The sequence below is a fragment of the Astatotilapia calliptera genome, chromosome 23 (genome assembly GCF_900246225.1).
Source record: "Astatotilapia calliptera chromosome 23, fAstCal1.2, whole genome shotgun sequence".
Classification (NCBI taxonomy): Eukaryota; Metazoa; Chordata; class Actinopteri; order Cichliformes; family Cichlidae; genus Astatotilapia; species Astatotilapia calliptera.
In genome coordinates, this window is record NC_039323.1 from 38,394,823 (window position 1) to 38,411,166 (window position 16,344).

General features: G+C 43.3%; 1 protein-coding gene across 1 annotated transcript; it reads left to right on the forward strand.

Annotated features, from left to right (window-relative positions):
* Nucleotides 1-563: 563 nt before the first annotated feature.
* On the forward strand, nucleotides 564-11,124 carry LOC113015663 (protein PELPK1-like). The gene is made up of 2 exons (XM_026157757.1): nucleotides 564-1,024; nucleotides 10,242-11,124. Exons 1-2 carry the CDS (start codon nucleotides 609-611, stop codon nucleotides 11,089-11,091), a joined length of 1,266 nt encoding a protein of 421 aa, XP_026013542.1. The 5' UTR covers nucleotides 564-608; the 3' UTR covers nucleotides 11,092-11,124.
* Nucleotides 11,125-16,344: the final 5,220 nt, after the last annotated feature.

The window sequence follows — 16,344 nt, forward strand, 5'->3', positions numbered from 1 at the left end:
CCTCCTCTTCCTATTAAACCGCAGAAAACACAACGTGCCCCTATTATTAAAAAGCAACACGAGGTTGTTGCACCTTATGCACCACGCATGTTAGAGACGTGGGACATAAACACAAATAAAATGTACTTCCACCCCTACCTCCTCTTCGTATTAAACCGCAGAAAACACAGCGTGCCCCTATTATTAAAAAGCAACACGAGGTTGTTGCACCTTATGCACCACGAAAAATGTACTTCCACCCCTACCTCCTCTTCGTATTAAACCGCAGAAAACACAGCGTGCCCCTATTATTAAAAAGCAACACGAGGTTGTTGCACCTTATGCACCACGCATGTTAGAGACGTGGGACATAAACACAAATAAAAATGTACTTCCACCCCTACCTCCTCTTCGTATTAAACCGCAGAAAACACAGCGTGCCCCTATTATTAAAAAGCAACACGAGGTTGTTGCACCTTATGCACCACGCATGTTAGAGACGTGGGACATAAACACAAATAAAAATGTACTTCCACCCCTACCTCCTCTTCCTATTAAACCGCAGAAAACACAGCGTGCCCCCTATTATTAAAAAGCAACACGAGGTTGTTGCACCTTATGCACCACGCATGTTAGAGACGTGGGACATAAACACAAATAAAAATGTACTTCCACCCCTACCTCCTCTTCGTATTAAACCGCAGAAAACACAGCGTGCCCCTATTATTAAAAAGCAACACGAGGTTGTTGCACCTTATGCACCACGCATGTTAGAGACGTGGGACATAAACACAAATAAAAATGTACTTCCACCCCTACCTCCTCTTCCTATTAAACCGCAGAAAACACAGCGTGCCCCTATTATTAAAAAGCAACACGAGGTTGTTGCACCTTATGCACCACGCATGTTAGAGACGTGGGACATAAACACAAATAAAAATGTACTTCCACCCCTACCTCCTCTTCGTATTAAACCGCAGAAAACACAACGTGCCCCCATTATTAAAAAGCAACACGAGGTTGTTGCACCTTATGCACCACGCATGTTAGAGACGTGGAAATATTAACAGCAGTAAAATATAAATAACACCCCCCCCCCCCCCCCCCCCCCAACCGGTTGCAGCAGATAGCCGCCCCTCCCTGAGCCTGGATCTGCTGGAGGTTTCTTCCTGTTAAAAGGGAGTTTTTCCTTCCCACTGTCGCCATGTGCTTGCTCATAGGGGGTCATTTGATTGTTGGGGTTTTTTTTTTTTCACAACAACAGTTGTGAAAATATTCACAACTGTTGTTGTGAAAATATAACTGTTGTTGTGAAAATATTCACAACAACAGTTATATTGCAAAGTCTTCACCATCCATCAGCCATTACAATACAAATAATAAAAATCTTGAAATACATAAAAATGTTGATGTTTGATTTTGTTTACTTTAGTTTTGTTTACTACTACGTGTCTGATAGTGATTGTCTGAGTAGATAAAACAGTGGTCCTGTACCACCAACATCATTATGGAGATGTGTGAAAATGACTGGGAGACAGACTGGAGGACTACTGTGAAATCAGAAAAAGCAGAGTGGGGAGGTACTTCCTGTACATTGCTTCTCCAGCTGTGTAAATTACATTTTTCTCAGCAGCAACAGCTTTGGGGTTAGGAGAATACCAGGACCAGTTAGTGCACAATTACCAATTCATCAGCTGCATAACAGCAGCTGGAGCCTCACAGCTGGAGCGCACTGTACTGAGTGAAACATTTTCACACTTCGGCGGCTCCGCTCTTTGTGTTTGTCTTTTTTGCGCTAGATTCTGAAGCTGCAGGTTTGATCTATCTTCAAACAACATTGACTGAACCAGCAGCAAAAGAAGATCCAAACTAGCTTCACGTTTCGCTTCACATAAACATTAAATAAACACCTTAAATTCCCTCTTACTTTTGCTGTTTTAACTCCACCACGATAAAAATCACACATCATGCAGAGCTCTCCGTCTCTCTCTCTCAGGAATAGATTCCCATAAAAAAAGTCTGTTTTCTGCATTATTCACTTGCTTATTACCCACCAGGCTACCGTTGTTTACAGCGCTGTCTGCCACTGGTTTTTGTTTTTTACATTTCCAACACGTAAGCCTAATTTCTTCACTTCAGTACTGAACAAATGTATCTACTGCAGAATATTTTTAAGGTTATCTGCTATAAAATCCCAGGCCAGGAAAATCTCCTTCATGTTTTTCTGTTTTATCCTCAGTTACTTTGACACAAAGGCATCTGCTGAGATGCTTACACCTTTGATCAAGTCTCACAAGTGTCAGCTTTGTTTTTATAGATGTAAAAACAAGGATATGTACTGATAAGTGATCAGAAATACAATATTTCTGACTGTATGGGGCAAAATTTCCCTGATTCAAATATAATCACCGAAATTCAAAAATTGCAGTTTTAATTTTCGCAAATGGCGCTCAATGACTCATTAACTGACGCTACTTATCAGCCAATCGGTGGCATGTAGTCTGACGACGTCACAGTGTAGTACCTGATCAGAATGCTTGGAATCCCGGGCTGTGAACTACTATGACCTAATGGAGAACCCAGAAAAGCATTCAGGATTTTCAGACAGAGCAGAATCATGGTTCCATCAATTGTTTGATGTTCATTTTATGAAATACTGTGTTAGCTTTATGGCCTGTATTTTGGTAAATGGCCTGTATTTATATAGCGCTTTACTAGTCCCTAAGGACACCAAAGCGCTTTACATATCCAGTCATCCACCCATTCACACACACATTCACACACTGGTGATGGCAAGCTACATTGTAGCCACAGCCACCCTAGGGCGCACTGACAGAGGCGAGGCTGCCGGACACTGGCGCCACTGGGCCCTCTGACCATTTATGATCTCACTACCACAAATAACAGAATTCAAACTATCCACAAACTGTCTCATGACTCCACAGAATATTTTCCCTAAGTACTTGAGGATCATCTATCTGTTTTTTTTTGGAAAACTTAAGGGGAGGTGTTATGACCCGGCTCGAGGCTGCAACATAAAAAAGGAGACGAATATCAGAGTGTAAGTGAGAAGAGGTTTTAGCTTAAAATGACATCCCAGGTTGGCTCAAATGGCTGTTGCCACAAAGGCAACGACTAGTGAGCTTCCTGAATAGCCTGCCACAGGTATGCGTTTATTTATACCTTACTAGGTGTGGCCAATTAGCAACAGCTGAACACACTGAGGAGATTAGGGGCTGCAGAGGGGCGTAACACCACCTCACTCAAAAGGGTTCCTCTAGGACCCCTAAATTTATTAAGCCAAAGCCAAAACTTGAGCAGTTTATTACCTGCTCTCCTGACACAAAACTAAATACTCGCATTTCTTAAGTTGGCATCTTTTTTTTTTTTTTTCATCCTTTTTTTTTTTTTTTTTAGGACAGGGGGAAAGAATGAAAGAAAGAGGGGGAGAGAAAGAAAGAAAACCAAAGGGGAGAAGAGACGGTGAGAAGGGGGGGAAGAGAGAGAGAGAGAAAAAAAAACAAAAAACTCCTGGGTCACCTGTATGGAGAGAGAGAAAAACAAAAAAAAAAACAGGGGAGACAGCAAACAACAAAGAGCAACATAATAATAGAAAGAAAAAAAAAGCACCATCACAATAAACTAGCTAGTCATAGATATCAATAGTTACTAAATAATAAACGATATTGTGCAGCACGCAAGATAGACAGCGCACAGTGTGCTTTGAGGCAGCAGCCAAGAAAGCTGTAGTCCGCATCTGTGAATACCCATGTGTACACCTGTGTGCATACCTGTGTCCTGGAGGTGTACAGGTCCTGCAGAGATGGGAGTCTGCAGCCAATCACCTTCTCAGCAGAGCGCACAACACGCTGCAGTCTCTGTTTGTCCCTGATAGTGGCTCCAGCGTACCACACGGTGATGGAGGAGGTGAGGATGGACTCGATGATTGCGGTGTAGAATTGTATCATCATCCGTGTTGGCAGGTTGAATTTCTTCAGCTGCCTCAGGAAGTACATCCTCTGCTGGGCTTTCTTAATGACGGAGGTGATGGTGGGCTCCCACTTCAGGTCCTGGGTGATGGTGGTACCCAGGAAGCGGAATGAGTCCACAGAGGTGATAAGGGTGTCAGTCAGGATGATGGGGGGAGTGGAGCTGTGTGCTTCCTGAAGTCTACAATAATCTCCACTGTCTTCTGGGCATTCAGCACCAGGTTGTTGTGGCTGCACCAGGACACCAGACGTTCAACCTCCCTCCTGTAGGCAGACTCATCCCCATCCGAGATGAGTCCAATAACGGTGGTGTCATCTGCAAACTTGATTAGCTTGAAAGACTGGTGGGTGGAGGTGCAGCAGTTGGTGCACAGGGAGAAGAGCAGAGGGGAAAGAGCACAGCCCTGAGGGGAGCCGGTGCTGATGGTCCGGGAGTACGAGACATTCTTTCCCAGCCTCACATGCTGCTTCCTGTCCGTCAGGAAGTCAGTGATCCACCGGCAGATGGGATCAGGCACATTCATCTGGGAAAGCTTGCCTTGGAGATGGTCTGGAAGGATGGTGTTGAAGGCAGAGCTGAAGTCCACAAACAGGATCCTGGCGTAGGTTCCTGGGGAGTCCAGATGCTGCAGGATGAAGTGTAGAGCCATGTTGATAGCGTCGTCTACAGACCTATAACCTACGTTGTTGGAGAGAGAAATAACATCGTGGAAGAGGAGGTGAGTAAAAATGTTCTAAATGCATTTCGAATTTATTTAGAACTACAAATTAAATTTCTTTTAGGAATTATTGTTTTTTAATGTCACAATTCCAACCCTGCTCCTTTATCCGGGCTTGGAACAGCAAAAGTGACCTGAAATTGGCACTCTGGTGAAATTAATTTGTGTGTGTGGGTGTGTGTTTATTAGTAGTTTTAAACCTTGTGATCCACAAAAATGCATAACAGTAATCTATTTATACCGCCTGAAGGAAACTGTTTCCAGGGCCTACTCCGTGGATCGGCTTCCTCCGAGGCGTGGACGTCTATCAGCAGAGAATGTACCTTCACCTATCAGCAGAGAATGTCCCTTAGTCTGTAACACAGTCAAATATATTCTCAAGTAATATTCAAGCATGCCATTCAGCGTGTTAGTACGAGCAGCTCGGGAGCAGCTTGGGAGAACAAGAAAACAGAGACTGCTTTAGATTGTCTTCCCAAAGTGACTCAACTTTATTCACAAGTACAACAGTTTATATAGAGGGTAAAATTCATGAGACAGCAGATTTATCAGTTTAAACCAGTACAGACCAAGATAAGGCAGCGTCTTCCTGCCCTTGGGTGAAGAAGCATCCTTTGTGTAGTTTATTAGTTCAGCTACAATTGTGATTATCTCAGCGACATATTTTCAAGGCACAAAATGAAGAGTTCTTTCATTAGTGAAATCTGAAACAAACCATTTGGCCTTCAACAGGCGTCTAAAAGATTAAGAAACTAATGTAGCTGAGGGAGTGATCTCTGTGGTATTTCAACCTTGTACCAGCCTGTGATTCTCACACATCAATTCTTGGGTCAAAGAGAAAAACACTGAAACAAAGGGGCCTTATTGAATGACAGAGTTTTCCTGCATAATGTCACTATAAAACAATATCCAGTAAATGCTCCCATGGTACTAAAATACCTAACACCGCCCACCCCTAATTCAAACCTCTTGCCAAGTTTGGTGCCACTAGTTTACTGTGAGCAACTCCCAGCCTAAAGCGCTAAAAACAATAAAACCCTACCCTTACTTACATAGTCTTCAGTGGTGTACTGAAGAGCAAGTATCACACTGGAAAACAAAGCGCCCTACAGGAGTTTCCCCACCGGAAGTAGTATATGCTAAGGTGCACTGTATTCAGGGTCTGCAGCCTTAAAGGCCGCATTTTAAGGCCGATTAGGTCACAGCGATGCAACGAAGGCTGTCCCAATTCAAAGGCTGCTCCAAATGCGGCCCTCATTTTCCTGAATTTTAAGGATGGGTTGGTGTATCCTCCATGGCCCAACATATCCAAGACTTTATAGCGCGGCGGTGGTGTGGATAATTTTGCCGGAAAAAAACGGCAGAAGCGTGGCACCCGAAGAGTAAACTTTTTTTAAAGTAAGTACTGAATATTATGTCACTTATTTACGCACAAATGTTTAATAAAGAAGAACGTTAAAACATTACTGTTGGCCACATACCGGCAAAGTTAAGTGCCGTTAGCAATTTTAGTACTAACTGGGTTTTAAAGCCTTACTTTAAAATATACGCCGTTCAATACTTGACATTAATCTTACAGAAAATGTGATACTTTTATGGATAATTAAAGTCAGTCATATATCCACAAACACAACAAGCTGAAAGTCAGTGAATGCTGCCAAATATCACGGCACAAGCAGGATCCACTGCACTGTTAATGTTAGCTATGTTATATTGCTGCCTCTGTTCGGTGGTGTCGAGCCAAACGGGCTTTAACGTGTGTTTGAACGAGCTGACGGTTCACTCGTTAAGCTGAAAGAAAGATGTTTTAATCACAGGAGTCACACATGCGTCCACTGGGAACTCTTCTTATTTAGCACTCGTAATAACACAAACACTAAATCCTCCTTCTCTTGTGCTGTTGTGTAGCAGTGTGTACACCTGAGACTGTCACCTGTCTGTCTGTCCTGCACTCTCTCTCTCTCTCTTTCTCTCTGATTGTGGAATAAAAGTATGAACATGTATTTATAAGTTACACTTGTGTTTGAATCCTGCAGCTTATCACACATTTGATTTCCATGTGTGACAACTGCAAGTGTCCAGAGTGAGGACAGACTGAGGGAGCCACTGCTGCACATCACCTGTGAGGCTTTGCACCCCTGATGATCCACCAGGACAAACTCAGCAGTGAGGAAGAGGAGGAGGAAGAGCCAGCAGCAGCTGACAGATGGAGAGAATAGACAGACTGTTCCCTGTTTGTGAAGGACTGCTAGGAAAGTTTAAAATAACTAATTGCCTGTCCTGAATCAGTCTCATTAGGTAATGTTCAAAATATTTTATCATTCCAGTGTTTTCAGTGTGGGAGAAAGTACTCAGGGCCTTCAAGTTACACACTATGAAAGGCAGCAACAAGTTTAATATTCAGAAACCTAAAGTACAAACCGGATTCCAAAAAAGTTGGGACACTAAACAAATTGTGAATAAAAACTGAATGCAACGACGTGGAGATGGCAAATGTCAATATTTTATTCAGAATAGAACGTAAATCACAGAACAAAAGTTGAAACTGAGAAAATTGATCATTTTAAGGGAAAAATATGGTGATACAAAATGTCATGGTGTCAACAAATCCCCAAAAAGTTGGGACAAGGCCATTTTCACCACTGTGTGGCATCTCCCCTTCTTCTTACAACACTCAACAGACGTCTGGGGACCGAGGAGACCAGTTTCTCAAGTTTAGAAATAGGAATGCTCTTCCATTCTTGTCTAATACAGGCCTCTAACTGTTCAATCGTCTTGGGCCTTCTTTGTCGCACCTTCTTCTTTATGATGCGCCAAATGTTCTCTATAGGTGAAAGATCTGGACTGCAGACAGTACCCGGATCCTTCTCCTACGCAGCCATGATGTTGTGATTGATGCAGAATGTGGTCTGGCATTATCTTGTTGAAAAATACAGGGTCTTCCCTGAAAGAGATGACGTCTGGATGGGAGCATATATTGTTCTAGAACCTGAATATATTTTTCTGCATTGATGGTGCCTTTCCAGACATGCAAGCTGCCCATGCCACACGCACTCATGCCACCCCATACCATCAGAGATGCAGGCTTCTGAACTGAGCGTTGATAACAACTTGGGTTGTCCTTGTCCTCTTTGGTCCGGATGACATGGCGTCCCACATTTCCAAAAAGAACTTCGAATCGTGACTCGTCTGACCACAGAACAGTCTTCCATTTTGCCACACTCCATTTGAAATGATCCCTGGCCCAGTGAAAACGCCTGAGCTTGTGGATCTTGCTTAGAAATGGCTTCTTCTTTGCACTGTAGAGTTTCAGCTGGCAACGGCGGATGGCACGGTGGATTGTGTTCACTGACAATGGTTTCTGGAAGTATTCCTGAGCCCATTCTGTGATTTCCTTTACAGTAGCATTCCTGTTTGTGGTGCAGTGTCGTTTAAGGGCCCGGAGCATCCAGTATGGGTTTACGCCCTTGACTCTTACGCACAGAGATTGTTCCAGATTCTCTGAATCTTCAGATGATGTTATGCACAGTTGATGATGATAACTGCAAAGTCTTTGCAATTTTTCGCTGGGTAACACCTTTCTGATATTGCTCCACTGTCTTTCTGCGCAACATTGTGGGAATTGGTGATCCTCTACCCATCTTGGCTTCTGAGAGACACTGCCACTCTGAGAAGCTCTTTTTATACCCAATCATGTTGCCAATTAACCTAATCAGTGTTAATTGGTCTTCCAGCTCTTCGTTATGCTCAAATTTACTTTTTCCAGCCTCTTATTGCTACTTGTCCCAAGTTTTTTGGGATTTGTTGACACCGTGTAATTTTAAATCAACATATTTTTCCTTTGAAATGATACATTTTCTCGGATTAAACGTTTGATCTGTCATCTACGTTCTATTCTGAATAAAATATTGACATTTGCCATCTCCACATCATTGCATTCAGTTTTTATTCACAATTTGTTTAGTGTCCCAACTTTTTTGCAATCCGGTTTGTATGTATCAGCAGCAGAATGGACCTAAAAATAAATGTACTTCTGCCCAGTTTGACCCATTTAGCAGAAGCCAGCCTGTTTAAGGCTCTGATATCTATTCTGTATGACTTAAAGCAGTTATGACATGGTCTGATTTTCTCACCCAATAAAGGAATATTTAATATATCAGTCTACTCTTCATTTTATCAGAAACAGTTATCACAGCTTGTACATTTTCTTTTTATAAATGTATGTAAGCAATGAGCCAAATTTAGTAATGCCAACATACTGAAGGAACAACATTTGTCTCCTATATATGATACACCTATATATGCACTGTCAAAGATACTTGTCTTTGAGTGAAGATTTAAGGTGATAAGACATAAATAACTGCAACTTGAATCTGTACTGAGGCTCAGTATTTGACACAGAGTTCATGTTCACTGCTGTAATAGCTAATAATGATTAATATAATAACTATAATATTGGCCATATTATATTTACATTACCAAAGTGATATGACTTTAGTCTCATGAACAACATTAGCTAATTCTTATTTACTAACTAATCTTAAATGACTGTTCAGTACAGAAATGAAGCCCAAAAATCATGTTTTACTGTCCTGTGGTCTCAGCCTCAGATACTTATCAAATCACACAAAGCTCTTGTAGAAACAAACAAACAAATGAACAAAATATGTTCTCCTTCATTTCTGTCAAACAAAGTTGTATGACACGTTTCCAGCAGTTAGTATCATGGTTGCTAGGCAACCTGGGAAGCGCGACGGAGACTAGACCGTCCCATTTCACAAGCCTCTCACTTCCGCACGTCTCGTACTTATAGTACGCACCGTACGTAGTGCGCGTACTTCAAGCGTGCAGACCCTGCCACAGCCTGAGAACCGTCACAGACAACGGGGGCGGGGCTTAAGCTCGGACAGATCAAAGGCCTTTGCAACGTCACATCAAAGGCCTTTGCAACGTCACAACAAAGGTGCTTCGAAGGAGCTCCCAAATAGCATAAATAGAGCCTTGGCGACACTCTACACCAGTGCACTCCAAAGTTGGTCCGTCTAAAGTATCGCTGAGTCTAAAATACTGCTGAAAGTCAACCGTTATTAAATATGTCTCACGTTTATGGTAGAGCTAACGATCACGTTTCCCGTGCAAAGGTTTGCACAACTGAAGAATTGCGGGCTGAAAAAGAAGCCACAAAAAAGGAGAAAAAATGCGTCAGGTTTGCAACGCTCCCATCACTCCACAACGGCTGGGAGCACACAATCCGACCAACGACAGAGAGAGTGCGGGACGTACAAAGGGTAAGTCGGGAGTGGGGTGAGGCTGGCAGTAGTGATCGGGTTGGTTTCTTCCGTTGTCAGCAACGGAGCAGCTCAGAACAAACAGCACCTAAAACGGAATGCCTGTTTGTTAATAAATCAAATAGGGTTGTGTCTGTAGCTAAAGACTCACCAGCTAAGAATTTAATCCCACCCCTGCCTCCTCTTCCTATTAAACCGCAGAAAACACAGCGTGCCCCTATTATTAAAAAGCAACACGAGGTTGTTGCACCTTATGCACCACGCATATTAGAGACGTGGGACATAAACACAAATAAAAATGTACTTCCACCCCTACCTCCTCTTCCTATTAAACCGCAGAAAACACAGCGTGCCCCTATTATTAAAAAGCAACACGAGGTTGTTGCACCTTATGCACCACGCATGTTAGAGACGTGGGACATAAACACAAATAAAAATGTACTTCCACCCCTACCTCCTCTTCCTATTAAAACGCAGAAAACACAGCGTGCCCCTATTATTAAAAAGCAACACGAGGTTGTTGCACCTTATGCACCACGCATGTTAGAGACGTGGGACATAAACACAAATAAAAATGTACTTCCACCCCTACCTCCTCTTCCTATTAAAACGCAGAAAACACAGCGTGCCCCTATTATTAAAAAGCAACACGAGGTTGTTGCACCTTATGCACCACGCATGTTAGAGACGTGGGACATAAACACAAATAAAAATGTACTTCCACCCCTACCTCCTCTTCCTATTAAAACGCAGAAAACACAGCGTGCCCCTATTATTAAAAAGCAACACGAGGTTGTTGCACCTTATGCACCACGCATGTTAGAGACGTGGGACATAAACACAAATAAAAATGTACTTCCACCCCTACCTCCTCTTCCTATTAAAACGCAGAAAACACAGCGTGCCCCTATTATTAAAAAGCAACACGAGGTTGTTGCACCTTATGCACCACGCATGTTAGAGACGTGGGACATAAACACAAATAAAAATGTACTTCCACCCCTACCTCCTCTTCCTATTAAAACGCAGAAAACACAGCGTGCCCCTATTATTAAAAAGCAACACGAGGTTGTTGCACCTTATGCACCACGCATGTTAGAGACGTGGAAATATTAACAGCAGTAAAATATAAATAACACCCCCCCCCCCCCCCCCCCCCCCAACCGGTTGCAGCAGATAGCCGCCCCTCCCTGAGCCTGGATCTGCTGGAGGTTTCTTCCTGTTAAAAGGGAGTTTTTCCTTCCCACTGTCGCCATGTGCTTGCTCATAGGGGGTCATTTGATTGTTGGGTTTTTTTTTTTCACAACAACAGTTGTGAAAATATTCACAACTGTTGTTGTGAATATTTTCACAACTGTTGTTGTGAAAATATAACTGTTGTTGTGAAAATATTCACAACAACAGTTATATTGCAAAGTCTTCACCATCCATCAGCCATTACAATGCAAATAATAAAAATCTTGAAATACATAAAAATGTTGATGTTTGATTTTGTTTACTTTAGTTTTGTTTACTACTACGTGTCTGATAGTGATTGTCTGAGTAGATAAAACAGTGGTCCTGTACCACCAACACCATTATGGAGATGTGTGAAAATGACTGGGAGACAGACTGGAGGACTACTGTGAAATCAGAAAAAGCAGAGTGGGGAGGTACTTCCTGTACATTGCTTCTCCAGCTGTGTAAATTACATTTTTCCCAGCAGCAACAGCTTTGGGGTTAGGAGAATACCAGGACCAGTTAGTGCACAATTACCAATTCATCAGCTGCATAACAGCAGCTGGAGCCTCACAGCTGGAGCGCACTGTACTGAGTGAAACATTTTCACACTTCGGCGGCTCCGCTCTTTGTGTTTGTCTTTTTTGCGCTAGATTCTGAAGCTGCAGGTTTGATCTATCTTCAAACAACATTGACTGAACCAGCAGCAAAAGAAGATCCAAACTAGCTTCACGTTTCGCTTCACATAAACATTAAATAAACACCTTAAATTCCCTCTTACTTTTGCTGTTTTAACTCCACCACGATAAAAATCACACGTCATGCAGAGCTCTCCGTCTCTCTCTCTCAGGAATAGATTCCCATAAAAAAAGTCTGTTTTCTGCGTTATTCGCTTGCTTATTACCCACCAGGCTACCGTTGTTTACAGCGCTGTCTGCCACTGGTTTTTGTTTTTTAAATTTCCAACACGTAAGCCTAATTTCTTCACTTCAGTACTGAACAAATGTATCTACTGCAGAATATTTTTAAGGTTATCTGCTATAAAATCCCAGGCCAGGAAAATCTCCTTCATGTTTTTCTGTTTTATCCTCAGTTACTTTGACACAAAGGCATCTGCTGAGATGCTTACACCTTTGATCAAGTCTCACAAGTGTCAGCTTTGTTTTTATAGATGTAAAAACAAGGATATGTACTGATAAGTGATCAGAAATACAATATTTCTGACTGTATGGGGCAAAATTTCCCTGATTCAAATATAATCACCAAAATTCAAAAATTGCAGTTTTAATTTTCGCAAATGGCGCTCAATGACTCATTAACTGACGCTACTTATCAGCCAATCGGTGGCATGTAGTCTGACGACGTCACAGTGTAGTACCTGATCAGAATGCTTGGAATCCCGGGCTGTGAACTATGACCTAATGGAGAACCCAGAAAAGCATTCAGGATTTTCAGACGGAGCAGAATCATGGTTCCATCAATTGTTTGATGTTCATTTTATGAAATACTGTGTTAGCTTTATGGCCTGTATTTTGGTAAATGGCCTGTATTTATATAGCGCTTTACTAGTCCCTAAGGACACCAAAGCGCTTTTCATATCCAGTCATCCACCCATTCACACACACATTCACACACTGGTGATGGCAAGCTACATTGTAGCCACAGCCACCCTGGGGCGCACTGACAGAGGCGAGGCTGCCGGACACTGGCGCCACTGGGCCCTCTGACCATTTATGATCTCACTACCACAAATAACAGAATTCAAACTATCCACAAACTGTCTCATGACTCCACAGAATATTTTCCCTAAGTACTTGAGGATCATCTATCTGTTTTTTTTTGGAAAACTTAAGGGGAGGTGTTATGACCCGGCTCGAGGCTGCAACATAAAAAAGGAGACGAATATCAGAGTGTAAGTGAGAAGAGGTTTTAGCTTAAAATGACATCCCAGGTTGGCTCAAATGGCTGTTGCCACAAAGGCAACGACTAGTGAGCTTCCTGAATAGCCTGCCACAGGTATGCGTTTATTTATACCTTACTAGGTGTGGCCAATTAGCAACAGCTGAACACACTGAGGAGATTAGGGGCTGCAGAGGGGCGTAACACCACCTCACTCAAAAGGGTTCCTCTAGGACCCCTAAATTTATTAAGCCAAAGCCAAAACTTGAGCAGTTTATTACCTGCTCTCCTGACACAAAACTAAATACTCGCATTTCTTAAGTTGGCATCTTTAGTTTTTTTTGTTTTTTTTTCATCCTTTTTTTTTTTTTTTTTTTTTAGGACAGGGGGAAAGAATGAAAGAAAGAGGGGGAGAGAAAGAAAGAAAACCAAAGGGGAGAAGAGACGGTGAGAAGGGGGGGAAGAGAGAGAGAGAGAAAAAAAAAACTCCTGGGTCACCTGTATGGAGAGAGAGAAAAACAAAAAAAAACAGGGGAGACAGCAAACAACAAAGAGCAACACAATAATAGAAAAAAAAAAAAGCACCATCACAATAAACTAGCTAGTCATAGATATCAATAGTTACTAAATAATAAATGATATTGTGCAGCACGCAAGATAGACAGCGCACAGTGTGCTTTGAGGCAGCAGCCAAGAAAGCTGTAGTCCGCATCTGTGAATACCCATGTGTACACCTGTGTGCATACCTGTGTGGATCAGCATGCTTGCATTCCAAAGGTTTCTCCATGCAATGATCTGCTATAGAGTGTGGGGAGCCACAGCCCTGTCCTCTATGGTATCAAGCAGGTATGGAGGAGATCAAAACTCCAGACATCCAGAGGCCCCCAGAACACAAGAGACCAAGGAAGACCCACAGAGGGGCAGCTGCGCCACTGTCCCAGTAAGAGCTAAGGAGAGTCCCAGATGAGGGCTCATTCAGCAGCCGCGGAGCAGAAGCCAGGGGGAGTTGCAGTGACGCGCCCGTGAGCTCCGCCGGCAGCCAGCTGCGCCTGAGTGACCTCCGAGGTGGCCCGAGCGAGCCCCAATAAGCGGCCGCCAAGGAGTGAGCTGGTGTGTACCCGGACGCCCACCCCCAGATACAAAGAACCACCAATGCACCGATACCTGAGGGAGTCCGCCACCGGCAGGGGAAGTGGTGGTGGGTGGAGATAGGCCTCCAAACCTTGGAGGGCCCGAGATGTCCCCAGAGAGGTGGCGTCTGATACCCAACCTGACATATAGACACAGACATACAGGCACACAGAGACACAAACATCCATTCCCACCCTCATGCTCTCATATGTACTTCACACTCAACCGACGTGGAGACAGACATAAAGGGACGCTGTATACACGATCACACTCCCCAAGCGTACTCTACTAACCGGGTCTAGGTACCCTTGCCCCTGGAGGGGGGAACTGCACCCAGACCCAGGTGGTGTTACCCTTTTCCCTGCGGTGGGGAGAGGCAGACCGCCCCGACTCCGCAGCAGCAGGGAGGCCCCAGACCGCAGTCGGACGGCCCACTCCTCCTAGCCCCCCCGCTCCAGTAGGCCGCAGAGAATGGGGGTGAGAGAAGACTCCAAACCTTGGAGTTGGCATCTTTAAGCAAGGATGCCTTAGGATTTAAAGTTGCCACACTGAATGCACAAAGACTAACATGTGACCAACATAAAGGGGTACAAAAGTCAAATCCAAAACGATTATTCAACCTGCTACAACACAAAATCAGAGCAGCCTCGAATAATCACATTCACAAGTGATCTGTGGTTCCACCACACAAACAGTCACATACAAGTGGCCTCATACCACAACAAGTTGCTGTAATATACAAAATTCATTAAAGCAACGCTAAAAACAATAATACCCTAACTTTACACACCTACATGCCGGCAAAGTTATGTGCCATTAGCGATGTTAGTACTAACTGGGTTTTAAAACCTTTACTTTAAAATATACGCCGCTATATATATACCTGACATTAATCTTACAGAAAATGTGATACTTTTATGGATAATTAAAGTCAGTCATATATCCACAAACACAACAAGCTGAAAGTCAGTGAATGCTGCCAAATATCACGGCACAAGCAGGATCCACTGCACTGTTAATGTTAGCTATGTTATATTGCTGCCTCTGTGGTGTCGAGCCAAACGGGCTTTAACGTGTGTTTGAACCAGCTGACGGTTCACTCGTTAAGCTGAAAGAAAGATGCTTTAATCACAGCAGTCACACGTGTCCACTGTACCATCTGGGACTCTTCTTGTTTAGCACTTGTAATAACACAAACTGTTGGATTGTGTGTCCACAGGTGTTTGTACTTTGCATCGTAATAAAATGACGGTAAAAGGCCCCGCCCATAACCTATCCATGTCTTACCATGCAACGACTCTGTGAGTGGACTGGGGAAGGGTTGTGGTAGAGTCCTCCGTCAGGAATGAGATATGTGTGCCAACCTTTTATTCTTCCTTACAATTATTATGCCATAATGTTGTAAGGAGCCGCTCTGCTAACAGGTTATGGGCCCAGAGCAGCAGGAAAGAGATCCTGGAACTGCCAAAGGAAGGGCAGCGTTTCCTGAAACCGCAAGTTACCGGCAGGTGTTAACAGTTTGGCACGATCGAGTGAGTAAGCGTTTTTGTGCATCATGAGCAGACGCACGGCAGAGTCGGGCAGTCGATATTCCCGTTTGCAGTTTGATGGAGATGAAAGGAAATATGAGATATGGGAAACGAAGTTCCTTGGTCATCTCAGGCTACAAGGTTTGAAAGATGTCATCTTGAAGGCTGAGGGTGATGAAGAAGCCGATGGTGAAGATGATGACAAAAATGCAGAAGCATATGCAGAGTTGATACAATTTCTAGATGACAAAAGTTTATCGTTAGTTATGAGAGATGCAGTGGATGACGGACGGAAAGCCCTAAAAATTTTGAGAGGTCATTATGCAGGAGTGGGCAAGCCGAGGATCATAAGTCTGTACACCGAACTTACTTCTCTCACAAATGAAAAGGATGAAAGTGTGACGGACTATATTATCCGAGCAGAAGCAATTATCACAGCGTTAAAAAATGCGGGCGAGTCATTAACTGATGGACTTCTGATCGCAATGGTAATGAAAGGTCTACCAGAGATGTTTAAACCTCTGATTGTGCACGTTACACAGAGCGAAGCAAAAACCACATTTTCAGAGTTTAAAGTAAAACTCAGAAGTTA